General features: G+C 46.7%; 1 protein-coding gene across 1 annotated transcript in view; it reads right to left on the bottom strand.

The window, feature by feature from the left end:
* The window catches only part of LOC134359293 (plexin-C1-like), a 182,538-nt gene extending 157,700 nt beyond the window's left edge, over nt 1–24,838 (bottom strand). The window contains exons 1-2 of the mRNA XM_063072290.1: nt 23,745–24,838; nt 5,479–5,595 (exon numbers count right to left, since the gene is read on the bottom strand). Coding sequence (XP_062928360.1) covers nt 5,479–5,595; nt 23,745–24,698 — 1,071 coding nt within the window. The 5' untranslated portion in view covers nt 24,699–24,838. The remainder of the gene's footprint in view (nt 1–5,478; nt 5,596–23,744) is intronic.
* Nucleotides 24,839–27,042: the final 2,204 nt, after the last annotated feature.

The raw sequence follows: 27,042 nt of genomic DNA on the forward strand, positions 1-27,042 counted from the left end.
TTGCAGACTGCAGCATTACATCCTTGGGTGTGTTGGTTAACACAGATGATGCATTTCGCTGTTTGTGATAAATAATCTTGAATCTGAAGACACAGGAGATTAGATTAGATTAGATTCAACTTTATTGTCATTGTGCCAAGTACAGATACAAAGCCAATGAAATGCATTAGCATCTGACCAGAAATGCAAAGAATAGTGTTATTTACAAAATAACTGTGAATAAAAAAAGTGCTACAGCATACAAATATAAAAGTATTGAGACAGTACAATATGGATGCAATACTGCTTAGTGCTGTGATGAGAGGTTCAGCAGGGTCACAGCTTCAGGGAAGAAGCTCTTCCTGTGCCTGCTGGTGCAGGAGCAGAGGCTCCTGTAGCACCTACCGGATGAGAGGAGAGTAAAAAGTCCATGGTTAGGGTGAGATGCATCCCTGATAATGTTTTTCGCCCTGCCCAGGCAGCGTTTATGGTAGATGTTTTCAATGGTGGGCAATTGGGTGCCGATAATCTGCTGGGCAGTTTTCACCACATGCTGAAGTGCTTTGCAGTCGGATACGGGACAATTGCCATACCACACTGAGATGCAGTTGGTGAGTATGCTCTCAATGGTACAGCAGTAAAAGTCCGTCAGTATCCTGGGACAGAGGTGAGCTTTCTGATGCTCCGCAGGAAATAAATGCACTGTTGCGCCTTTTTGATCAGGATGGAGGAGTTCAGGGACCAGGTGAGATCCTCGGAAATGTGGACACCAAGGAATTTGAAGCTTGATACACACTCAACAGATGCTGTTGGAGTGGCATAGGTGAATAACAGCAGTACATTTCCACAGCTACCAGGGATGAGTTAGTACTGTGTAGTGTGATGGAGCACTCTCCCTTAATTTGATTATCTATACATCTATTTATTAAAATACAGTACGGCCTAGGACCTTCTGGCCTTTCAAGCCATGCAACTCAGCAACCCTCAATTTAACCATAGCCTCATCACAGGACAATTTACAATGAATAATTATCCTACTAACCAGTACATCTTTGGACTGTGGGAGGAAACCAGAGCACACAAAGGAAACCCACGCGGTCACGGGGAGAGTGCACAAATTCCTTACAGACAGTGGTGGGAATTGAACCTGGGTTACTGGTACTGTAAAGCGTTGTGCTAACCAGTATGGTACCATGCAGCTCTAACAACTCCAATGAGGCTTGACCCCATTCAACACAAAAACATCACACTTGATTAGCATCTCATTCACAAACCTAAATACTCATTCCTTACGCCTCCAGCACACCGCAGCTGCAATGCAGACCAACTCCTATGTGCATGGTAGTTACTCTCAGAGACAATTTTGACAGCACCCCCCAGAACGCTGAACTTTACTACCAACAAGATGGTGGTGCTCACATGTATCTGCTACTGCAAGTCAGATACCCTCCTGAGTTGGATATACTGTGCATTGCCATTCTTCCTTTACGTCACCATTGAACACAGACATTCATGCTGTGATCTTCTCATTTGACTGCAAAGATTCAACAGAGGCTACTAGTAACTTGGCTATTTTTGATACAAAATCTGTTTCACAGCTGTGAAAGAGGGATGGTATGAGCATGACATTGTACACAGAGAGATTATTCAGAGTTCAGACATCAGGATTGTGGAGATCTTGATTCAGATTCAGATTTATTTCTCACATGTACATCAAAACATACAGTGAAATGCATTGTTCGTGTTAACAAGCCAAGGACGTGCTGGCAGTTAGCCCGCAAGTGTCACTACCCTTTCCAGTGCTCAGCAGAATAATACAGAATGTACCAAGTGACAAAGCAACAGCATTAAAACAGTACTGTTCCTCTCTCCCTCAGACAGTCACCTTCCTCTAACTCCAGGCAACATGCACAACACGCTGGAGGAACTCAGCAGGTCGGGCAGCATCCGTGGAAACGAACAATCAACCTTTCGGGCTGAGACCCTTCATCAGGACTACCTCTAACTCCAGGAATGGGTGTCTTCATCCTTCAACCTCCACTCTGCTCGGTCTCGCACACATCGCACATCTCCCGCAACATACTTACAGAGATTCACAGACTTGGGGCTCCAGCTATCAGGCCTCGACTTCTGGATTTCTAATTGATCTTCGGTTTTGATCCAGGACTCGCCAATACATCTTGGGATGTTAACTTCCCAGCTGATCCCGTGCAAGATTTCTCTGCCAGTATTGGTCTCCTGGGAAATAAAGCTAACCAGGAAAGCAAAGCAATCCAAGATTTTCTAGCATTTGTGTATCAGCATGAACACAGGATGGAAGTAGGGCTGCCCAAGTGCTGGCTGAAGAAACACTGGTGTTTTCTCGGTAATAATGACAAGTTGCAGACATTTGGTTGCACGTGAAAAATAGTTTCAGTGGTCCGGATGTCTCCCTCTGTGTGCAATATAAAGACAGTCATCAGCAGGCTCTGGTTTAATTTCTGATGTGCTCTCAGGTTTAAACTTCACGTGTTGAAAATATCCCATCCATTCAGTACTCAACATTAATCCCGATGTTCATCAGTTCATTAATAGGGAACTGGATTGCACCAGAAAGAATGGAGGGGACAATACCACAACCTCTCAGGCAATGAGAGAGACAGTGAAGGACATTAATGAGTACTGGCAACTGTCCACTTGAGCAAAAGGTGTGGCGTCTCTCTGTGGGGTTGTGCTTCAGTTTGTGCCCCCCCCTCCCCAGGGTCCACAAATAACTCACTGGTGAAAAAAAGGGAAACAGATCAGGCAGCTTCTGTAGAAACAGAAACCAGTTACATTTCAGGTATGGAACCCTTAATTAGAGGTGGGGAAGGAAGAAAACAAATATAATTCGTTAGCAAAGAAGCTGAGTGGTGATTTGGGTCCAGAAAGGAAATATCTTTGAAATGATGAGACCATGTCTGCTGTTGTGATAATTAAAGCAGCGGTTAGAATCATATTATTCTTCTTCAAAGAAAGACTACAGGACATGCCTAGCAAGCCAGACTAACTAATAGAGAAAATAAAACTGAACTGGATGATAATAGGCAGAAGTGGCCAGTTCTGATATAATCTGAAACAGGAAGTAAGTATCTGAAGTTGGAGAACTTGATAAATGTTGGTCAGGATTATGGTGAAAGTTGCATGGTGCCATGAGATCTTTTCACGGCCTCTTTACCCAACAGTGCAAACTGTTTCATCTGAGAGACAGGGACCCTACTCAACATTGGCAACAACAGGACTTCACGTCCAGATGAACTCATGCCTTCTATGCTCACTTTGACCGTCAAAACATGGAGGAGCTATCATGAACTCCCACAGCCCCCAGTGATCCTGATATTTCAGTCTCCGAAGCCAGCGTGTCAGCAGCAAACCCACAGAAAGCAGACGGGGTACCTGGCCAAGTACTAAATACCTGTGCTGATCAACTGGCTGGAGTGTTCGGTGAGATCTTTAACCTCTCTCTTTGGCAGTCTGAGGTACCCACCTGCTTCAAGCAGGCTTCAATTATACCAATGCCAAACAAGAATATGATAACCTGCCTGAATGACTATTGTCCAGTAGTACTTGTAGCACATTGTCCAGTAGCAGTAGACAATGACTATTGTCCACAGTGATGAAGTGTTTTGAGAGGGTGGTGATATAACTCCTCCAAGGCTGAGTCGGGATGAGGTCGAGGCATATTTGAAGTGGAGCAGAGGAGAGGAAGATTCAGGGCCTGCCCAATTAAACCGAATGCAAGGTTTTATCGATCTATGTGCCAGACCGATTTGGAAAGGTTGAGCAGAGGCTGAAATGTGGCCCAGAACACCTCAATGTGACAGGTGGATGTATCCTTGGACCAGCACGCAAGTGTAATTATGAAGAAAGCACAGCAGCAGATACAGGAGCCTCAGGACTCAACGGCATCAGGTTCAGAAACAGTTATTCACCCTCAACCATCAGGCTCTTGAACCAAAGGGGAAAACTTCACTCGACTTCACTCGTCCCATCATTGAAAAGTTCCCACAAACTATGGACTCTTTTCAAGGACTCTTCATTTCCTGTTCTCAATACTTATTGCTTATTAATTTATTTATTATTTCTTTCATTTTGCATTTGTAGTTTGTTGTCCTTTACACACTGTTTGAATGCCCAAGTTGATGTGGTATTTCATTGACTCTATACTGGTTATTAATTTATTCTATAATGGATGTATTGAATGTGCCCACAAGAAAATGAATCTCAGGGTTATATATGTTGACATATATGTACTTTGATAACAAATTTACTTTGAACTTTAAGAGTGCAGACCTCTCTCATACTGACACCTCAGATCACATGCTCAGGTCACTGGAGTGCAGCATGAACTCAAACGCCTGTAACAATGGTCAGCGGAATCCACTGTGCAGCAAAATTGGATCCTCAGCCTGCAGATTGTGAACTGCTATCTACTAAAATTGTTAGAAAACTATGGACCATATGGCTGTGTGTGCAACAAGTTCTGCTCCTGTACTTCGTGCAAGTGCCAATCCCGTCCTGATGGAGGATTGTGACCCAAAATGTTGCCTCACACTTTTTGCCAGCACAGATGCTGCCTGACCCACAGAGTTCTGCCAGCATCGTGCCAACTCAGGCCACTGGCAAATAGAGCATGAAACTGACCCAAGGCAAGTGTGCAAAAGAGCATGGGTGTGCAACACCCAGAAAGGAGTTTTCAAACTACAAGTCAGACATGGCCACTGCTTTATGGTGGGACCAAGCTAAGTTCAGTGTCATTCCCAAAACTTGGCTGTGGAGCAATCAGGAATTGGCACTGGTCCATAAATACACACTCCCTGTGACAGCCTGGCAGGATTGTCTCAGTGAAGAGAAAGACTCCAAGAGAAAGGGCAATACATTAGATCCAAAGGAAGTGGTTAAATTCACACCACTGAGTGTAAGGAGTTTGTACAATCTTCCTGGGACCACGTGAAATTCCTCTGGGTCCTCTGGTTTCCCCTCCACATTCTAAAGACGTATGGGATAGTGGGATAATGGTTTAATTGGTTACGTAGGTGTGGTCGGGTGACATGGGCTCACTAGGTCAGAAGGGCTTGTATCCTGTTGTATCTCTCAGTAAAATAACAAAAAAATAGAAGTCTACCAAACCCATAGATTAGCAATATTTTCCCTATGGAATGTTCCCAGAAATGGCAAAACCAGCAGACTGTACTCTCGCAATAAGCCAATCCCGGCAAAATCTTCTGACCGAAATCCCAACACACAGCAGCTCCACTGACAACACTATCCCAGACCGCGATAGACAGTGAACACTTGCATATCTGGAGCCTGAGATTGGCTCACTATTTCTAAATAAAATTTATACATTGTGTTTTGTCCTAAAGTACTTAAGCTATCCTCAACAGAAATAAAATGTACAGCTCTGTCAAAACAGTATGAAGCCACTTTAGGAAGGACTTTGTAAAGTTATATAGTTAACCTGTAAATAATGGTCCTGACCTTAATTAGTCGTCCATCTTCTGCCCCAAGGAACAGTACAGTCCAGTTCTGCACCAATGTCGCTGACACTGAGAGCAATCCAGGGTAATTAAACAGTGGTGTTCTGTCTGATTGATTCTAAAAGGGCAACAAAATTAACAACAAACTGTAAAAAGGCAATGAAAAGCATTAATAGTAACAATACCATTTTAATAAATGCAGATATAAAATTTGTTTAATAATATCATGTCCTTTTGTTTTCTCTCTTGCTCTCTCTCCCTACCCCCCACCCCCAGTGTCTTTCCTTCTTTATACTCCCCAGTCTTTCTCTCCCTCTTATCCCAAAGTATCTCTCTTTCTCTTTACAGAAGATCACTTTTAACTGGAAGCTTTCATCCCTTCTCATTCCTCCTGGCCCAGGAGACATGGAGGGACTGGTTTGTGGCTAATGCTGAGCAAGGAGTAGAATGGATCTTACCAGACCAATCCTGTCACTGTGGTCAGTAGTGCCAGTCACTAGCTTCTGCACTTTGTTGGGCCAGACATGAGAGACAATGTTATTTATATGGATAGCATGCAAAGCAAAGTTTTTCACAGTGTTTTGATGCCTATGATTGATGTGAATATCCCAAACAGAGACTAAGTCGAACAGCAAAGAAACAGGCCCTTAATCTATAAAGGATTATTTGAGAATTATGGAGTTATATGAACATAGCATATGGATACAGCTATGAAGAAGGAAAGATAGTGGCTATATTTCATTAGGAGTTTGAGGAGATTTGGTTCGTCACCTAAAGCACTCAAAAACTTCAACGGATGTACTGTGGAGAGCACTCTGACTGGCTGCATCATCATCTGGTATGGGGGATGGGGTGGATCAGCTACTGCACAGGATCAGAGCAAGGTGCAGAAAGTTGTAAAATTAGTCATCTCCATCCTGGGTATGAGCCTCTGTAGTATCCAAGACACCTTCAAGGAGCAGTGTATCAGGAAGGCAACGTCCAACATTACGGACCCCCACCACCCAGGACATGCCCTCTTCTCATTGCTACTGTCAGGAAGGAGGTACAGAAGCCTGAAGGCACACACTCAGTGATTCAGGAACAGCTTCTTCCCCTCTGCCATCCAATTTTTACATGGACATTGAACCCATGAACACTACCTCATTAACTTTTTAAAATTTATTTCTGTTTTGGCACTACTTAACTATTATATATACATACATATACTAATAGTAATTCAGTTTTTTCTATATTTACCATGTATTGCATTGTACTGCTGCTACAAAGGTAACAAATTTCATGAAATAGTTCTATGATATTAAACCTGATTCTGATGTAGCAGGTATCAATTCAAGCGAGAACCATTCTTCGTTTCTTCTTGTAGATGGCAAGCAGTGATCAGTTTGAGTTTAAAAGGACAGCTTTGCAAACAAACCGTATTGTTTAACAGAACACAGACTGCAGGCCCACAGCACAGGCTGGCTGTTAAGAGGTAGTTCTCATAAGCTTCAACCAAACATTAGACAATGGGGTTATGTTAATTGACTTGTAACGAACCAGACAACTATGGGCTGAGTTATTTGTACCATAGTATCCAAATTCAAGGAAGCTTGCAAAGCAGTCTGATATTATCACCTAGCATATCAAACATAGAAACATAGAAAATAGGTGCAGGAGTAGGCCATTCGGCCCTTCGAGCCTGCACCGCCATTTATTATGCTCGTGGCTGATCATCCAACTCAGAACCCCGCCCCAGCCTTCCCTCCATACCTCCTGACCCCCGTAGCCACAAGCGCCATATCTAACTCCCTCTTAAATATAGCCAATGAACTGGCCTCAACTGTTTCCTGTGGCAGTCAGTTCTCACAACATGAATCTCGGGCATTTAGATTCTCAGTCCTTAGAAGCTTATAACAACCTATATGAATCAGTTTGCCCCAGAAAAGACATTTGAACCTTCAAGGCATCTTATCAACTGCATTGTGCTTCTACTGTAAATGCGTACTTCAAAGGCATCACTTGTCAGGCAGAAAATATTGAAGTAAGCAAGTCATTGTAGCTGTTGAAATTACATTGAATTTTCTACCATCACCAATTTCCTCAAGTATATAAAGTCTTGGTATACTTTGAGGTTAGGAAACTCTACCAAGAGGATCTCCAAGCAAATGCCTGTTTTTCATGATGAATAAACACTTCCATATTTATCAACTTCTTCAGATTCTCCAGTCACAACATGGTCCAAATGATCCAAGATTTCCATCTAACCTACTCCCATTTGACAGTGTTTGGTCCATATTTCTCTAAACCTTTCCTGTCCACGTACCTGTCCAAGTACCTTTAAATGTGGTCAACCACTTCCTCTGGCAGCTCATTGCATATCCTGACTACCCTCTGGGTGAAAGATTTCTCACCCCAGTTTCAACAAAATCTCTCTCCTTTCATCTTAAACCTTTTTCCAACAGTTCTTGATTCCCCAACTCTGTACATATTGACCCTGTCTATGCCCCTCATGATTTTCTACACCTCTATAAGATCTTCATTCTCCTATGCTCCATTGAAAAAAATCCCAGCTCACTCCCCAAGTCCTGGTATATCGTCATTGAATATTTCCTCTGCACTCTTTCCAGCTTAATAGCAGCTTTCCAATAACTGGACATCCAAAACTGAAGTCAATATTCCAAATGCAGTATTACCAACGTTTTGTACAACTGCAATGTAACATCCCAACTTTTATGCTCAATTCACTTACCAATGAAGGCCATACTGGCCACCCTGTCTACTTGCAATCCCATATTCAGGGAACCATGCACTTATACCCACAGGTCCCTCTGTTCTACAACATCCCCAGGGGCCATAATGCTCATTTGGAGCTCCTAACCTTAATTTGCTTTCCCAACATGCAACACCTTGCCCTTGTTTGAATTAAACTCCATTTGCCATTCCTCAGCCCACTTAGCTGACTGAGATCACTCTGTAATAATGAGAGCCACCCTCACTGTTAATGACCACCACCCATGTTAGTGTCATCTTCAAATTGACTAACCATGCTTTGTTCATTTGCATCCAAATCATTGATGTAGATGAAAAATAACGACAACCCTAGCACTGTTCACTGGGGAACATCACTAGTCATGGGCTTCCAGTCCAAAAGCAACCTTCTGCCATCACCCTCTGCTTCCCATCATCAATTGCGTATCCAATTACTCAGCTCTCCCTGGGTCCCTGCAATCAAACTTTCCATAGCAGCTTGTCAATGCACAACATTAGCAAAGTGTTCATCAAAGGGGTAGTTTTAAATTTTATTTAGTGATACAGCACGGTAACAGGCTCTTCTGGTCCAATGGGCCTCTGCCACCCAATTATACCCATGTCACCAATTATCCTACTAATTTGTACACCTTTGGTTTGTGGGAGAAAACCAGAGCACTCAGAGGAAACCCACACAGTTATTGGGGTGGGGGTAGGGAATAGAAACTCCTTATAGACCGTGGCAGGAGTTGAACCTCTGTTGCTAGCGCTAAAATTACGTTACATGAACAGCCAGGCTATCACGATGCCCCAAAGGAATTCCTCTAGAAACAAACAATTGTCCGATATATAACCTGTCATGTCTATACAGTTCATGACTACAATGCAATTAAGAGCATTATATGGGCATTGTCCATTACTTCAAAGTTCAAAAGTCCAAAGTACACATCACAATATACTATGCTGAGAATCATTTTCTTGCAGCAGAATAAGAAATACAACAGAATCAATGAAAAAACACAAAGACTGACAACCACTGTGCAAAGGAAGACAAACATTGAAAATACAATAAAAAGAAGTAATAAATAAATAATCCAGGGAACACGAATTGTAGAGTCCTTGACAGTGAGTCCATAGGTTGTGGAATCAGTTCAGTGGTGAGGAAAGTGAAGTTATCCATGCTGGTTCAGGAGTTCAACAGCGGAAAGGCAACAACGTTTCCAAAACCGGGTGGGCTGGGACCCAAGCTCCTGCAGCTCCCTCCCAATGGCAGCAGCAAATGAGAGCATGACCTGGATGGTGGGAGTCCCTGATAATGAGAGTGTGACCTGGATGGTGGTAGTCCCTGATGATGAGAGTGTGACCAGGATGGTGGGAGTCCCAGATGATGAGAGCATGAACTGGATGGTGGTAGTCCCTGATGATGAGAGCATGACCTGGATGGTGGGAGTCCCTGATGATGAGAGTGTGACCTGGATGGTGGGAGTCCCTGATGATGGGTGCATGACCTGGATGGTGGGAGTCCCTGATGATGAGAACATGACCTGGACGGTGGGAGTCCCTGATGATGAGAGTGTGATCTGGATGGTGGGAGTCCCTGATGATGAGAGTGTGACCTGGATGGTGGGAGTCCCTGATGATGGGTGCATGACCTGGATGGTGGGAGTCACTGATTATGAGAGCGTGACCTGGATGGTGGGAGTCCCTGATGATGAGAGTGTGACCAGGATGGTGGGAGTCCCTGATGATGAGAGCATGACCTGGATGGTGTGATCCCTGATGATGAGAGCATGACCTGGATGGTGGGATTTCTGATGATGAGAGCGTGACCTGGATGGTGGGAATCCCTGATGATGGGAGCATGACCTGGATGGTGGTAGTCCCTGATGATTAAAGCGTGACCTGGATGGTGGGAGTCCCTGATGATGGGTCGATGACCTGGACAGTGGGAGTCCCTGACGATAAGAGCTTTACCTGGATGGTGGTAGTACCTGATGATGAGAGTGTGACCTGGATGGTGGGAGTCCCTGATGATGAGAGCATGACCTGGATGGTGGTAGTCCCTGATGATGAGAGTATGACCTGGATGGTGGGAGTCCCTGATGATGAGAGCATGACCTGGATGGTGGGATCCCTGATGATGAGAGCATGACCTGGATGGTGGGATTTCTGATGATGAGAGCGTGACCTGGATGGTGGGAATCCCTGATGATGGGAGCATGACCTGGATGGTGGTAGTCCCTGATGATTAAAGCGTTACCTGGATGGTGGGAGTCCCTGATGATGGGTCGATGACCTGGACAGTGGGAGTCCCTGACGATAAGAGCGTTACCTGGATGGTGGTAGTACCTGATGATGAGAGTGTGACCTGGATGGTGGGAGTCCCTGATGATGGGTGCATGACCTGGATGGTGGGAGTCACTGATTATGAGAGCGTGACCTGGATGGTGGGAGTCCCTGATGATGAGAGTGTGACCAGGATGGTGGGAGTCCCTGATGATGAGAGCATGACCTGGATGGTGTGATCCCTGATGATGAGAGCATGACCTGGATGGTGGGATTTCTGATGATGAGAGCGTGACCTGGATGGTGGGAATCCCTGATGATGGGAGCATGACCTGGATGGTGGTAGTCCCTGATGATTAAAGCGTGACCTGGATGGTGGTAGTCCCTGATGATTAAAGCGTGACCTGGATGGTGGGAGTCCCTGATGATGGGTCGATGACCTGGACAGTGGGAGTCCCTGACGATAAGAGCGTTACCTGGATGGTGGTAGTACCTGATGATGAGAGTGTGACCTGGATGGTGGGAGTCCCTGATGATGAGAGCATGACCTGGATGGTGGTAGTCCCTGATGATGGGTCGATGACCTGGACAGTGGGAGTCCCTGACGATAAGAGCTTTACCTGGATGGTGGTAGTACCTGATGATGAGAGTGTGACCTGGATGGTGGGAGTCCCTGATGATGAGAGCATGACCTGGATGGTGGTAGTCCCTGATGATGAGAGTATGACCTGGATGGTGGGAGTCCCTGATGATGAGAGCATGACCTGGATGGTGGGATCCCTGATGATGAGAGCATGACCTGGATGGTGGGATTTCTGATGATGAGAGCGTGACCTGGATGGTGGGAATCCCTGATGATGGGAGCATGACCTGGATGGTGGTAGTCCCTGATGATTAAAGCGTTACCTGGATGGTGGGAGTCCCTGATGATGGGTCGATGACCTGGACAGTGGGAGTCCCTGACGATAAGAGCGTTACCTGGATGGTGGTAGTACCTGATGATGAGAGTGTGACCTGGATGGTGGGAGTCCCTGATGATGGGTGCATGACCTGGATGGTGGGAGTCACTGATTATGAGAGCGTGACCTGGATGGTGGGAGTCCCTGATGATGAGAGTGTGACCAGGATGGTGGGAGTCCCTGATGATGAGAGCATGACCTGGATGGTGTGATCCCTGATGATGAGAGCATGACCTGGATGGTGGGATTTCTGATGATGAGAGCGTGACCTGGATGGTGGGAATCCCTGATGATGGGAGCATGACCTGGATGGTGGTAGTCCCTGATGATTAAAGCGTGACCTGGATGGTGGTAGTCCCTGATGATTAAAGCGTGACCTGGATGGTGGGAGTCCCTGATGATGGGTCGATGACCTGGACAGTGGGAGTCCCTGACGATAAGAGCTTTACCTGGATGGTGGTAGTACCTGATGATGAGAGTGTGACCTGGATGGTGGGAGTCCCTGATGATGAGAGCATGACCTGGATGGTGGTAGTCCCTGATGATGAGAGTATGACCTGGATGGTGGGAGTCCCTGATGATGAGAGCATGACCTGGATGGTGGGATCCCTGATGATGAGAGCATGACCTGGATGGTGGGATTTCTGATGATGAGAGCGTGACCTGGATGGTGGGAATCCCTGATGATGGGAGCATGACCTGGATGGTGGTAGTCCCTGATGATTAAAGCGTTACCTGGATGGTGGGAGTCCCTGATGATGGGTCGATGACCTGGACAGTGGGAGTCCCTGACGATAAGAGCGTTACCTGGATGGTGGTAGTACCTGATGATGAGAGTGTGACCTGGATGGTGGGAGTCCCTGATGATGAGAGCATGACCTGGATGGTGGGAGTCCCTGATGATGAGAGTGTGACCTGGATGGTGGGAGTCCCTGATGATGAGAGTGTGACCTGGATGGTGGGAGTCCCTGATGATGAGAGCATGAACTAGATGATGGGAGTCCCTCATGATGAGAGCATGACCTGGATGGTGGGAGTCCCTGATGATGAGAGCATGACCTGGATGGTGGGATCCCTGATGATGAGAGCATGACCTGGACAGTGGGATCCCTGATGATGAGAGCCTGACCTGGATGGTGGTAATCCCTGATGATGAGAGCGTGACCTGGATGGTGGGAGTCCCTGATGATGAGAGCGTGACCTGGATGGTGGGAGTCCCTGATGATGAGAGCGTGACCTGGATGGTGGTAGTCCCTGATGATGAGAGCGTGACCTGGATGTTGGTAGTCCCTGATGACGAGAGTGTGACCTCTTGCTCTTCACATACTTGTAGAATGCCTTGGGACTTTCCTTAATCCTGCTCGCCAAGGCCTTCTCATGGCCCCCTCTCGGTCTCCTAATTTCATTCCTGAGCTCCTTTCTGCCACCCTTGTAATTTTCTAGAGCTCTTTTCTAGCGGTAATTGCACAGAAGCACAGAATAACTTGGGGTCATATGCCTGTGCATGTGGCCTCTAGCAACCCCAAATACCTCTCTCCCACCCCACTGTGGGTCCAGGGCCAGTCCCTGAACAAGAGAGTCAGAATGAATGAATGAATTTATTTATTTATTTATTGAGATACAGCGCACAACAGGCCCTTCGGTCCTTTGAGCCATGCTGCCCAGCAATCCCCTGATTTAATCCTAGCCTAATCACGGGAGAATTTACAATGACCAATTAACCTACCAACCAGTAGGTCTTTGGACTGTTGGAGGAAACCCACACAGTAACAGGGTGAATGTGGAAACTCCTTACAGGCCGTGACAGGAATTGAACTCTGGTTGTGGGTAATGTAACGCATTGTGCTAATGACTACACTACTGTGCTGCCCTTCACAGAACATAGAACAGTAACAGGCCTTTTGGTCCATGATGTTGTGCCCAACTAATTAAATTAGTCATCAAAATCCCTGACTAAACTAATCCCTTCTGCCTACATAATGTACCTATCATTCTATTTCCTGCACGTATCATTCTATTTCTTGCACGTATTGTCACTCTCCCATAAAGCTGCGACTGGTGAAGCACCTGATAAACAGTTGCTGTATGTGCAGTCTCTCCCATCTCAGCTACTGAATCTTGTAACCCCTCCAGAGTTGTCATAGGTCTCTTGGTGGCCTCCCTCACTCGTCCTCTACTTGCACGAGGTGGTCACTCAGTTTTTGAGGGCAGCCTGCTCTAGGCAGATTTACAGCTGTGTCATATTCTTTCCATTTCTTGATGATTGACTTAACTGTACTTACTCCAAGGGATATTTAGTGACTGGGAAGTTTTCTTGTATCTATCTCCTGACTTGTGCTTTTCAATAACATTTTTGCAGAGTTGCTTGGAGTGTTCTTTTAACTGCATGGTGTACGTTTTGCGAGGATACTGACTCACCAGCAGTTGGACCTTCCAAATACAGGTGTATTTTTACTACAATCAATTGAAACACCTTGACTGCACACAGGTCTCCAAAAACAGATCTCCATTTAACTAATCATGTGACTTCCAAAACCCATTGGCTGCACAAGTGATGATTGGGTGTGTCATATTAAAGGGGGTGGGGGAGGAGGTGAATACTTATGCAATCAATTATCTTATGTTTCATATCTCTGCCTATATTCCCCACGTTAGCATAGCAGAGAGCATGGTGCTATTATATCAGAGTTCAGAGTTCAATTCCAGAGTCCCCTGTAAGAAGGTTTGCACCTTCTTCCCTTGTACACGTGGGTTTTCTCTGGCTCTCTAGTGTCCCCCCACAGGCCAAAGACGTACCAGTTAACTAGGGTAATTGGTCATTGTAAATTGTTCCATGATCAGGCTTGGGTTAATCAATGGGTTGTTGGGCTGGAAAGGTCTATCCTGCACTGTATCTCTAAATAAATAAATAGACAATTGATCTTTAAACCACTGTATCCTTTCTCAGTCTTCTCTGTTACCCACACCACCACCAATCTGTCCATGATCTGCAAACTTACTAACTCAGACATCTACATTTTCAACCAGGTCATTGATATATATCCCATACAGCTGAGATCTCAGTGTAGATCACTGTAGAACATCAGCTAGAATGAGTCCTATCAACCACTACCCTCAGACTTCTATGGGCAAGCAAGTTCTGAATCCCGATGGCCAATTCACCAACAATCCCATGACTCGTAATCTTCTGCAGACCTCCCATGAGGGATCTTCTCAAACATCAATGTAGACAACATCCACAGCTCTACCTTCATTACCTCCTCAAAAAACCCAAACAAGTTATAAAACACAACTTGCCCTGCACAAAGCCACACGGGATCTCCCTAATTAGGCAATGGTTTTCCAAATGCTCATTACTTCTATCCTTAGAATTCTCTCCAGTATCTTTCCAAACACTGACATGAGACCCAGCAGTCTATAGTTCCCAGCATTATTCCCCTTTCCCTTACTGAATACTGGAACAACATCAGGTACTTGCAAGGGGGGCGGGTGAGGTCTGGGCCTGACGTCCCGCTCACCCAGGGAAAGTGTACGCGCAATACATCGCCTCTCCTTTCCCGGTGTAGTGATCACCGCGTGGTCACTGTCTGGCCTGCTAGTCAGTAGGCCACTGCAAATGGCCTCTCCTACATTACTGTGTCCATAGCAACACCTTTTCGTCGGTGCCCCCCGTTTCCACCGAGCTTGCTACGTCATGGCGCGACCGAGTGTCCGGCAGTATAACTGGTTGGGTAGGCTGGGCTCATTAGCCTTGGTTGGCAGCCAGCCTAGGAGAAGGACAACTCTGAATCCAAACCCGGGCAGGTGGGGCCTGTTACCCTTGCCAGGCCATCCATCTCGGAGAAGAACACTCTGAAGTAACTTCTACAACCCGAGGACCTCGCTGTCACCGTCCCAGCTTGCTAGGCTATGGCAGATGAACCCCGGATGTAAAGGGTAGGGCCAGTACCACGCACACTGCACTCCACCTAAAATACCATTGCGCAGGCCAAAGGACACGCCCACATCTACGACCATCCTCCCCGACCATTCGTCAAGCCCTGCAGCGATGGGAAAGGGGTGAAAATGGCAGGTGGAAGATGACACTGGAAGCCGCAGCTCTGATCCGGCACGCAGGCAGTTCAGGTGTATGGGTCATCTGATGTTGACCCCGAAGACGACGATATCATTTGGCAGCACCCTGAATGACCAAGCAGCCTTCTCTCGGGACAGCACTGCTTGCTCCACACGGAGAGGGGCCTAGAAAAGGGGGCCTAACCAAAGCTTGTTTCCATTTCCCCCAGTTGGCTAGCCACAGTCAACAGGCATCCTCAAATGCGGTTGAACAACAACAAAAAGGAAAAGGTACACACTTGCCTCACAAGGAGTGTAAGGGCTAAAGCTCGCAAGCTGGAACATCAGAACCATGCTCGATACAGCAGACAGTGGTCGCCCAGAACGATGATCCGCTCCAGTTGTGCATGAACTTTCAAGACTGAATGTTGACATCGCTGCTGTCAGTGAAGTCCACTTCCCAGAGGAAGATAACGTTCAAGAACATGGTGCCGGCTACACCCTCTACTGGTCAGGCAAGCCAGAGACTGAAACGCCTTTCTGGCGTTGGCTTTATGGTCAGGAACTCCATTGCCTCCAAACTTGAAAAATTGCCAACGGGTCACTCCGACCACACCATCTCCATGCGCCTCCCACTTCGAACCAAGCAGCACACCACACTCTTCAGTGTTTACGCCCCCACTCTTCAAGTGTATCCTACAGAAAAGGACAAGTTTTACACTGATTTGCTCAACCTCGTACGGAACGCCCCTGCAGACAACAAGGTCTTCATCCTTGGTGTCTTCAATGCCAGAGTCGGCCAAGATTCAGAAGCCTGGAAAGGAGCACTTGGCAAACATGGGTGCCTTCTGTTAGAGTTTTGCGTGGAGCAGCAACTCACCATCACTAACACATTTTTCAGCAGAAAGACAGTCTGAAGACAACCTGGATGCATCCTCAGTCCAAACATTGGCACCTCATAGACTACATCTTGGTGTGCCAGAGAGACCTTTGGGGCGTCTTACTCACCCGAGTGATGCCCAGCACAGAGTGTCATATGGACCATTGTCTTGTCTGCTGCAAACTCAATCTCCATTTCAAACCCAAGCCAAAGAGAGGAGATGCTCCAAGGAAGAAGTTTCAGGTTGGCAGCCTCCAGTCAGCTGAAGTGAAAGCTGACTTTCAGACGAATCTTCAGTCAAGGCTTTAGAATCCCAGTTTCCCTATAGACTCCCCTCCAGAAGTGCTTTGGGAACACCTAAAAACCACCATCCTGCAAACCTCTGAAGAAGTCCTAGGGTTTTCCACAAAGAAGAACAAGGACTGGTTCGTTGAAAACAACCAGGAGATCTAAGAATTGCTGGTGCACCTTGCTCAGCTGTCTTGTCCTGATAGGAAAGCAGCATTCCACCTCCTATGCAGCAACCTCCAGCGCAAGTTTCGAGAGATTCAGAATGTGTGGTGGACCAACCTTGCAAAGAGAACTCAGCTTTGTGCAGACACCAGTGACTACAGAGTGTTTTATGCAGCCCTGAGAGCAGTGTACGGCTCTTCGCACCAGGTCCAGAGTCCCTTGCGCAGTGCAGACGGTCAGGCGCTCTTCACAGACAAGGTGTCCATCCTGAACCGGTGGTCGGAACATTTCCAGACTCTCTACAGTGCTAACCTCAGCGTCGAAGACTCAACAATTCATCACATCCCACAACAGCCAGAGAAAACAGAACTGGACAAGATTCCAACCCTAGAAGAGACAGTCAAGGCCATAGAGCAGCTGAAAAGTGGCAAGGCAGCGGGAGCTGATGGAATCCCACCTGAGATTTGGAAGCACGGGGGTCCAGTGCTACACACCAAACTCCACAAGTTCTTTGTCTGCTGCTGGGAACAAGGTAAACTACCACAGGACCTCCGTGATGCAGTCATCATCACCCTGTATAAGAACAAGGGGGAAAAGTCCGACTGCTCCAATTACCAGGGGATAACTCTGCTCTCTATCGCAGGAAAAATCCTCGCAAGAGTACTCCTGAACAGATTGGTGCCCATCATTTCAGAAGAACACCTCCCAGAGAGCCAGTATGGCTTCAGAACCAACAGGAGCACCACCGACATGGTATTTGTTCTCGGGCAGCTCCAGGAGAAATGTAGGGAACAGAACAAGGGATTATACATGACGTTTGTCAACCTTACCAAAGCGTTCGACACCATGAGCAGGGAAGGTCTGTGGCAAATCATGGAACGACTGGGATGACCCCCTGAGTTCTTAAGCATTGTCATCCAGCTACATGAAGATGACAGTGGCCAAGTCAGACACAACAACAACCTCTCAGAACCCTTCCCAAAAGGCAATGGAGTAAAGCAAGGCTGCATCCTCGTGCCGACTGTCTTCACCATCTTCTTCAGCATGATGCTCGAAAGGGCCACAGAAGACCTTGATGACGAGGACAGTGTCTACATCCGATACCACACCGATGGCAGCCTGTTCAACCTGAGGCGACTACAGTCCCACACCAGGACATTGGAGCAACTCATCCGAGAGCTACTCTTCGTTGATGATGCTGCCCTTGTTGCCCACACAGAGACAGCCCTGCAGCGTATAACATCCAGCTTCGCGGAGGCTGCTGAGCTCTTCGGACTGGAAGTCAGCTTGAAGAACACAGAAGTTCTCCATCAGCCCGCACCTCAGGAAGATTACCACCCTCCCCGCATCACCATCGGTGAGGTAGAGCTGAAGACGGTCCACCAGTTCAGCTACCTGGGGTGCACCATCTCGTCAGATGCCAAGATCAACAAGGAGATTGACAACAGACTGGCAAAGGCAAACAGCACATTTGGCAGGCTGTACAAAAGTGTCTGGAACAACAAGCATTTGAAGAAAGGCACAAAGATCAGCGTGTACAGAGCCGTTGTACTGACCACCATCCAGGATGGAGGATTGTTGCCTGCCCAAGATTGTGCTGTATGGCGAACTTTCCACTGGCCACCATGACAGAGGGGCACCGAGGAAGAGGTACAAGGACTCTTTGAAGAAATCCCTTGGTGCCTGTCACATTGACCATCACCAGTGGTCTAACCTAGCCTCCGATTGTGAGGCCTGGCGACACACCGTTCACCATTCTGTCTCCTCTTTCGAGAATGCACGCAGGGCTGGCATTGAGGACAAAAGGAGAAGGAGGAAGAACCGTGACACAGCATCACCAAACTCAGAACAGAATTTCCCTTGCAGCCGCTGTGGCTGGACCTGCCTGTCCCGTATTGGCCTTGTCAGCCACCAGCCAGCCTAAAGCAGATGTGGGCAGCCCCCTTCCTAAATCTTCGTTTGCGAAGCCAAGCCATGACTTGCAAGTCCTCTAGGACCTTCTCTGTGCTAGAGAGGACACAAAGATATCGGTCAAGGCCCAAGCAATCTCATCTCTTGCCTTTCTCAATAACCTGGGGTTTATCGCATGAGGCCCTGGGTACTTATCCACCTCATTGCTCTTTAAGAGATGCAATACTATTTCTTTCTTGATCTTGAAATGCCCTGTCAAATAAGCACACTCTACACTGATCCTCCTACCCTCCATGGCCTTTCCTTTGTAAATACTGATGCAATGCATTTATCCTCACCCACATCCCAAGCACATGTCCCCTACTTTATTCCTCAGGTGGCCTTATCTGCTCCCTAGTTGCTCTCCTGCACTTGATGTATGTACAGAATGCCTTGGGATTGTCTTTAATCCTACTTGCCAAGGACTTTTCATTGCCCTTCCTAGCTTTCCTAATTCACCTCCTTGAGTTATTTTCCGGCTTCTTAATTTTCAACAGCTCTGTTTGATTTTGGCATCCTAAACCTGACATACATCTTCTATTTCACAACCTCAACATTCAATATCCTTGTCCTTTCTTCTTACTGGAACATATCTGTGCCGTCCCCTACTCTGTGCAGTGGGCTATTAAACACCCTCTACATGTCAAATGTGATCTTACCAAAAAACAGCTGTTCCCAATTAACTTTCCTGAGTTCCTGCCTGATGCTCTATCAATTTGCCCTGTTCCAATTTAATACTCTCCATGCTTATCCTTATTTATAGCTATCTTAAAACTGAAAGAGTTCCCTAACTGTTTCCACTCTCAAACACCTGGCCAGGCTCTTTATCCAACACCAGGGGTCTGATATGGCCCCTCCTTTCGCTGGCCTCTAAAGGTTGATTTAAGAAACCCTCCTAGATGCACCTAACAAATTCTATCCCATCTAAAGCCCTTGCACTAAGGAGGTCTCAGTCTGTATTAGGGAAGTTGGTCACCCATTACAAAGACCCTTTTGTTTTTACACCCTTCCCTAATCTATCTGCATATCTGTTTCTCAGTTTCTTGGTGGCCATTAGGGGGTTCTGTGGTATAATGCCAGAGTGATTGCTTCTTTCTTATTTTTGAGCTCTACCCATATAGACTCAGAGTACCATTAAGATATCGTCCCTGATGAATAGCAAAACTCCCCTCCTCACCAATCCCAACCCTTTTATCTGCTTCTCTGTCTTTTCTAAAATATTGGGAGGGGACAGGGGCAATCAAAGGTAAGGGGTCAAGATTGAAGTATTTAAAAGTAGGATGTGTTAAGACAGAGTTGACAGAGAGAAACTGTTCCCATTGGTGGAGAAGTCACAAGCTAGAGGGTGTAGAATGATAGTGATTGGTAGTTGAAACACAAATCATAGCAGGTAAGATATTTTACAGAGTGAAAACTGAGGATCTGTAGTGAACTGCCAGGGGATAATCCAGTGGAGGCAGATTCCAGCCTGGCAACCAAAGAGCAACTGAATTGTTACCTGAAAGAAAATGTTACCGAGCTCTGGAGAGAGGACAGGGATGTGGGACGAGCTGAATTGTTTTAGTATAGAGCTGCATGGACTTTTTGGTGAACTGAGAGAGAGATTAGATATTGGATTTATTAGTCACATGTACATCGAAACATCGAAACATACAGTAAAATGTGTCACTTACACCAGGGACATGCTGAAGGCAGACTGCAAGTGTCGCCATTTTGGGCCAAGACTCTTCATCAGGGCTGTCTGTCCGAGACCCATACATTTTTGGCATGTAGGAGAAAACTGGAGTATTGGAGAAATCCCACACAAACACATAAAACTCCTAACAGACAGTGGTAAGAGTGGAACCTCAATCTTAAAGCTGGTGTGCTGTGCTAAGCGCTACCTATTATGCCGTCCTTTGGAATGTCCTTCCATCCATTCTATGATTTACAGATATTCTGCCACTGCTGCAGAGATAAATCCTGACTGCACTGATATTCAAATCCAAACATTTCCACATCTTCTCAGAAAAGAATGTGGAGTAAATATGCCAGTGGCTATATCTCATCACATGTTTGAAGAGTTTGGTATGTCACAATGACACTAGTAAATTTCTACAAATGTACCATAGAAAACATTCTGATTGTATCGCCAACTGGTTTGGAGGGGCCGCTGCACAAGATCAGAAAAGGCTGCAGATGTTTGCAAACTCAGCCAGCTCCATCATGAGCACGAACCTCCCCAGCACCAAGGAGACCCTCAAAAGGTGATACCTCAGAAAGGAAGCATCCAGCATTCAGGACCCCCATCACCCAGAACATTACTACCATCAGAGAGGAGGTACAGGAGCCTGAAGACACACACTCAATGTTTTAGGAACAACCTTTTCCTTCTGCCATTAGATTTCTGACTGGATAATGAACCCATGAGCACTACCTCACTGTGTTTGCTCTCTTTATGCCCTAGTTATTTTATTATAGATACAATATTTCTTAACGTAATTTATAGTGTTTATATGTGTTGTACTGTATGTCAGTGATAGTAAATCTGATTGAGATTCAGATTCTGAGGACAAATTGGAACTTGTAAATGTTTTGACCCGGGAGACTGCTGTTGTCCTTCAATATTTCTGTCTAGTAAAATCAAGGCACTCCTAAACCAAAGAAAGCACCTCGTCTCTGTTAATGGCTTTTGCTGTGGGAGAAGTATTGTCTAGGACACTCGTAATAAAAACTCCCCTCCAATTATGCCGTGAGATCTAATACATCCCTGAAATAGGAGATGAAGGTTCAGTTCAGCATCTCTTGCAAAAGGACACTGAATGTTGAACTCAATTATATCTTCACTACCTTTTCTGGAGCGGTGGGGTGGAGACACATCTTGACCAAAGGAGGTGTGAGGCACTCCTTCCCTCTGCAGCCTGCGGGTCACTCGTGGACAAGGTGTAGCACCCGCTTAGCCCTCCACCCCCGTCGATCAGGGTCACGTGAAGCCATAGGAGCAGCTGGTGTCTGGTCATGAGACGACTGACAGCAGGCATGCAATCTCGGAAGAGTATTGATAATGGTTGTAGTCACCCAGCTTGTAAAGACACTGCCCAGAAGGAGGCAATGGCAAACCGCTTCTATAGAAAAGTTTGCCAAGAACAATCATGGTCATGGAAAGACCATGATCACACACATCATACATAATGCACAAATGAATTTTTCTTATCCTTCTTAAACACACCTATGCATCCTCTTCTACACACTGTTCCTAAGTGTGAGCCTCTTCTTAGCGTTAAAATTCAAACCCAGTTTCTGGACCTTAATATCCTTACTCCGAATTTTCAGTGGACGGGTGAGGTGGCACCTCCGGGACGGTTGGGAACAACTTCCAACAATTAATTTAGTTTGATGCCCACTTTGATAGACCTCACTGCTGAGGGAACTCAGCCCCTCCTGTACCGTCTGGGCCTCTCATTACTGAGGAAGTTCTCCCCTCAGTAGCTGTGTTGGAAGGCAAACTGTATTAGTCTAATTGTCTTTTTCTGCCAAACCAGCATTCATTAATCTTGGCAAAGTTCTCACAAACTGTCTCCTGTGGTGCTTTCAGTCCTTCCTGAATTTTAGTGACCAGAACTGTACAGGAAATTCTAGCTTTAGAAACATAGAAATATAGAAAACCTACAGCATAATACAGGCCCTTCGTGCCGAACATGTCCCTACCTTACTGGGCTTACCTACAGCCCCCTATTTTTCTAAGCTCCATGTACCTATCTAAATGTCTCTTAAAAGACCCTATCGTATCCGCCTCCACCACCATTGCCGGCAGCCCATTCCACACACTCTCCACTCTCTGAGTAAAAAACTTACCCCTTACATCTCCTCTGTACCTACTCCCCAGCACCTTAAACCTGTGTCCTCTTGTGCTAACCATTTCAGCCCTGCGAAAAAGCCTCTGACTATTCACACGATCAATGCCTCTCATCATCTTATACGCTTTATCCTAATGAATTTTATATTGTCTTAGCCTGAGCTCCCTGTAAATCAAAACTTCTGCTTCTGTTAAACAATATGAAACTGTTAGCTTTCCCAGTTACAGGAAAAAGATTGTGTGAGTGCATTCTCTCATTCTGTTTTTACCAGCACCATCCCTCTAATCCCCTCTCCTTCCAAGGCCTGACGGTCTCTTTTACATGCCCTCTAACATTTCTCTTGCACCCTCATTGCCTTCCTAATTTTTTTTCATGTCACTCCAGCCCCTTCCACACTGAACCAGGTTTTCTGCTGCCTTGCATTCTTGGTTCTGTAAAAAACTTCCTTATTTTGCCTGTAAGTTTCACAATCTCCACAGGGCCCAGAACTAAAACTTCCCCTTTTCTCTCTCCTAATTAAATCAGTGAAATCACAGTGCCACAGTGGGTCCAAATAATGAGCAAGTATTAACGTCTCTGTTGATAGTCCTGATTTAATTAAATAAAGTTAAATTCCTCAGCTCCCAACCAAGATTTGAATTCATTGCCACAGACAGAAGCAGAGGCTAAATCACAGGGTCTATTTAAAACAGGTTGATTAGTTCTTGATTAGTCAGGGTATCAAAGGGGAGAAGGCAGGAGAACGAGGTTGATAGAGAAAATAAATCAGTCACAATGGAATGGCAAAGCAGACTCGATGGGACGAATGCCCTAATTCTGCACTCTGTCGCATGGTCTACTGGCCGTAATCTTGGACCATTAATGTGGGTCTCTGCAGTGAGTTAGTAAGCTAATTTTATCGCGAAATGCTGCCTGCTAATCTGTTGTCCATTTACTCACACTTGACCGGTCCATCAGGTCTCACTGCTCAAATGAGCAGAGTGCTCTTGGGATTCAGGAAGTTTATTTGACAAATGCTGGTGTACGCCAAGGAAAGACTCCGCTTTAGTGATTTATTTGCCCTTAATTCGATATGTTAACCGTGGGACCTGGGTTAAATTATGACCAAGAGCAAACTTACCTTCTCCGCGCCTTTGTACCGGCTAAGCTGCTCCAAGTTGTAAACGCAAAGGGCATTGTGCTGGGGTCGTTTCTTTCTAGAGAAGACTACAGCCATGAAGGACTGGGAGAGAGGGGTCCGGATATGGGCGGATGATAGAACCTGAAGATTTCCATTCCCGGTCAGTCGGCAGGATACATCGACCACAGCGTCGGACTGTAACAGAGGAGCTTCCGCGAAGAAAATCTGGGGGCCGAGGATGTTGGTATTGAGTGAAATGTAGATACGGTTCCTCCAAAAGAAACCCTGGACAAATTGGTGCTCCACGGAAGACGGAAGATAGGCAATCGGTTCTTCAAAACTGATGTCATAATGAAGAAAGTCCGATCCCTCCAGTAATCTCTGAAAGACCTGCGTTCTGTCTATCGCGTAGTAACTGCTATTGCCCACGCAGCTTTGGGGGACAAACCTGCTATCCTCGCCGGTGGCCGTGACGGCCGTCAGCACGTAAGACTTTCCACCGAATCTGACTGGGAAAGCGACGGTGGAGGCTCGGAGATCTTGCGTGGCCACTCGGCCCATAATGTCCTCCTTGAAGTCGCTGATGTTGCCCAGTTGACGCAACTCGCAGGCGCCCCCCCTTACCGTGCCACAGGTGAGCAGATGTTTGTTCTTCTCGTCCACCACCAGGATCCTGTTCACGTTGGTGGTGTACCTCCAGGGGACGCAGCAACCCTTGCTCTGCGCACACGGCCCGTCCAACCGCGGCCCGGTGCTCACCCTCATCTCCAGCGCCAGGCTCCGGTTGAACTGGTACAGAGAGTTGTTGGTGGCCACATACACCCTGCCGCCGTCGCTGGCGCTCACTGCGATGTTATTGGTGTCAGTCTCAAACCGGTAGCTCGGCTCCGCAGATAAGGCATGGAGACTGTTCAGGAGCAGGAGACAGAGGCGAAACCCCTTTGGACGATACATGGACGCCGGATTTAACGCACAGCCGGGCAGAGGCAGGCGAGTAGCGCACAGCCCAAGTACTCCTTCCAATGGACTGCGCTCCCAACTCGCTCGGTGCCACAACTTACAGAGACAGTGGTACTCGCTTCCTTTTCCGTTTGAATTTCCTGCTGCTACTTCAGTTTTACACACAGAAGCGCAGCCTGTCGGTGCGGGTGGGAGAAATGCTCTCCACTCCGCACTCGGTCCGGAACCCGGCTCACCTTTCTTCCCTGCACCTGTTTAAACGAGACCACACAGTCTCTGGCAGTCAGTCGGCTGACGATATTTTTCTCCTGTCCGACCACTTTGCATTTATGCGACTAGTTTGTGCCCCTCTCTGTGGGGAATGGAGCCTTCCTATTTACACCATCTAGGCTTACAATCTCATCCACTTCAATTGCGTCTTCTTTCAGATTGGCTTTTAAATCCTAGCAGAATTCCGAACTTGCTCCCTGTAACGGTCTGGAATTATTTCATCTGAGCTCGGTAATTTATACATATAATAAAAAGAGTTCTTGTGCTTTTTCTATTCAATATTTCACAAACCTCCTCGTTACCTGTAACACTGACACCTCTTCCCCTTCTTTCTGCCCTCCTCCCTCTCCTCTTTCCTCCATCCTGTCCCTCATCTCTCTCAAACTCCACCTCGCCCTCCCCACCCTCACCTCTTTCTCACCCTCCAGTCCACTTCATCCCTCATCTCCCTCACCTCATCCCTCATCTCCGTCATCTCTCCCTCACTCTCCACCTCATTCCTCATCTCTTTCATCTTTCCCTCACCCACCAGCTTATCCCTCACCTCCCACACCCCTATCACCCTCCACCTTATCCCTCATCTGCAACCTCTCCCTTACCCCCCACACCCCTATCACCCTCCACTTTATCCCTCATCTGCAACCTCTCCCTTACCCTCCACCCCATCGTTCACCTCTCATAACTTTGCCTCACCCTCCACCTCATTCTTCATACCTCTCCCCCACCCTCCACCTCATTCCTAATCTCCCACATCCTTCCCTCACCATCCATTCCATCCCTCATCTTCCACACCCCTCCCTCATCTGCCACCCCATCTCCTCTGTCACTTCTCCCTCACCCTCCACTCATCCTTCCCCTCCACCTCATTCCTAATCCCTCACACCTCTCCCTCACCCTTCACCCCATCCTTTATCTTATGGTGTATGGACAATGTAGAAAATCTAGTTAAAAGTAAAGGAAAGCTTATGAAAGGCTCAAGAAACTAGGCTCTAGAGCACTAGAAAATTACAAGGGTGCCAGGAAGGAGCTCAAGAATAAAATTAGGAGAGCCAGAAGGGGCCATGAGAAGGCCTTGGCGAGAAGGATTGAGGAAAATCCCAAAGCATTCTACAATTATGTGAAGAGCAAGAGGATGAGCCATGTGAGAATAAGACCAATCAGGAGTGAGACTGGAACTGTGCATGGAGTCATAGGAGGTAGCGGAGATACTAAATGAATACTTTGCTACAGTATTCACCAGGGAAAAGGACCTTGGGAATTGTGGGGATGACTTACAACGGACTGAAATACTTGAGGCATTAAGAAAGAGGATGTGCTGGTGCTTTTGAAAGGTAAAGTTAGATAAGTCACTGGGACCAGATGAGATAAGCCCCAGCTACCGTGGGAAGTGAGGAAGGAGATTGCTGAGCCTCTGGCAATGATCTTTGCATCATCAATAGGGTTGAGTGATAGAGAAGTACCAGAGGATTGGAAGATTGCAAATGTTGTTTCCTTATTCTAGAAAAGGGAGTAGAGATAACCCGGGAAGTTATAGACCAGTGCGTCTTACTTCAGTGGTAGGCACAATATTGGAGAAGATCCTGAGTGGTGGGATTTATGTGTCATAAGGGGGCACTGAATGCAGACCCAAATGCAAGGCACAGACACTGAAGTTCTAGGAACAGGACTAGGATTATCAAGTTAGCAAGGTGAGTCAGGAAGAAACGACACTGGACAATGACACAGGCTCTGGACAAGACTAGGATTCAGGGCCTGGGCTAGGACTTGGGCTAGAAGCACGGGATCCGGACGTGGAACTAGGAACAAGGGACTAGGAGCCTGGACTAGGAACTCGGAACTCCGGAACCAGAGTCTGGACAAGGACCCGGAACCTGGGTCTTGACTCAGAGCCGGAACCCGGGTCTAGGATCTTGGCAAGGACAGGATGTGGCTACAGGACAGGATGAGGTACACCAGTACAGGGCGAGGTACCTCCTGGGCAGGACATGGCTCTTGAACTAGGTTTGGCTTGGTTCTTGGGCTCAGCTTGGTTAGGCTTTTGGGTACGGAGCCGGGAACCTTTCTAGGA

This window comes from Mobula hypostoma, chromosome 20 (assembly GCF_963921235.1).
Source record: "Mobula hypostoma chromosome 20, sMobHyp1.1, whole genome shotgun sequence".
NCBI lineage: Eukaryota > Metazoa > Chordata > Chondrichthyes > Myliobatiformes > Myliobatidae > Mobula > Mobula hypostoma.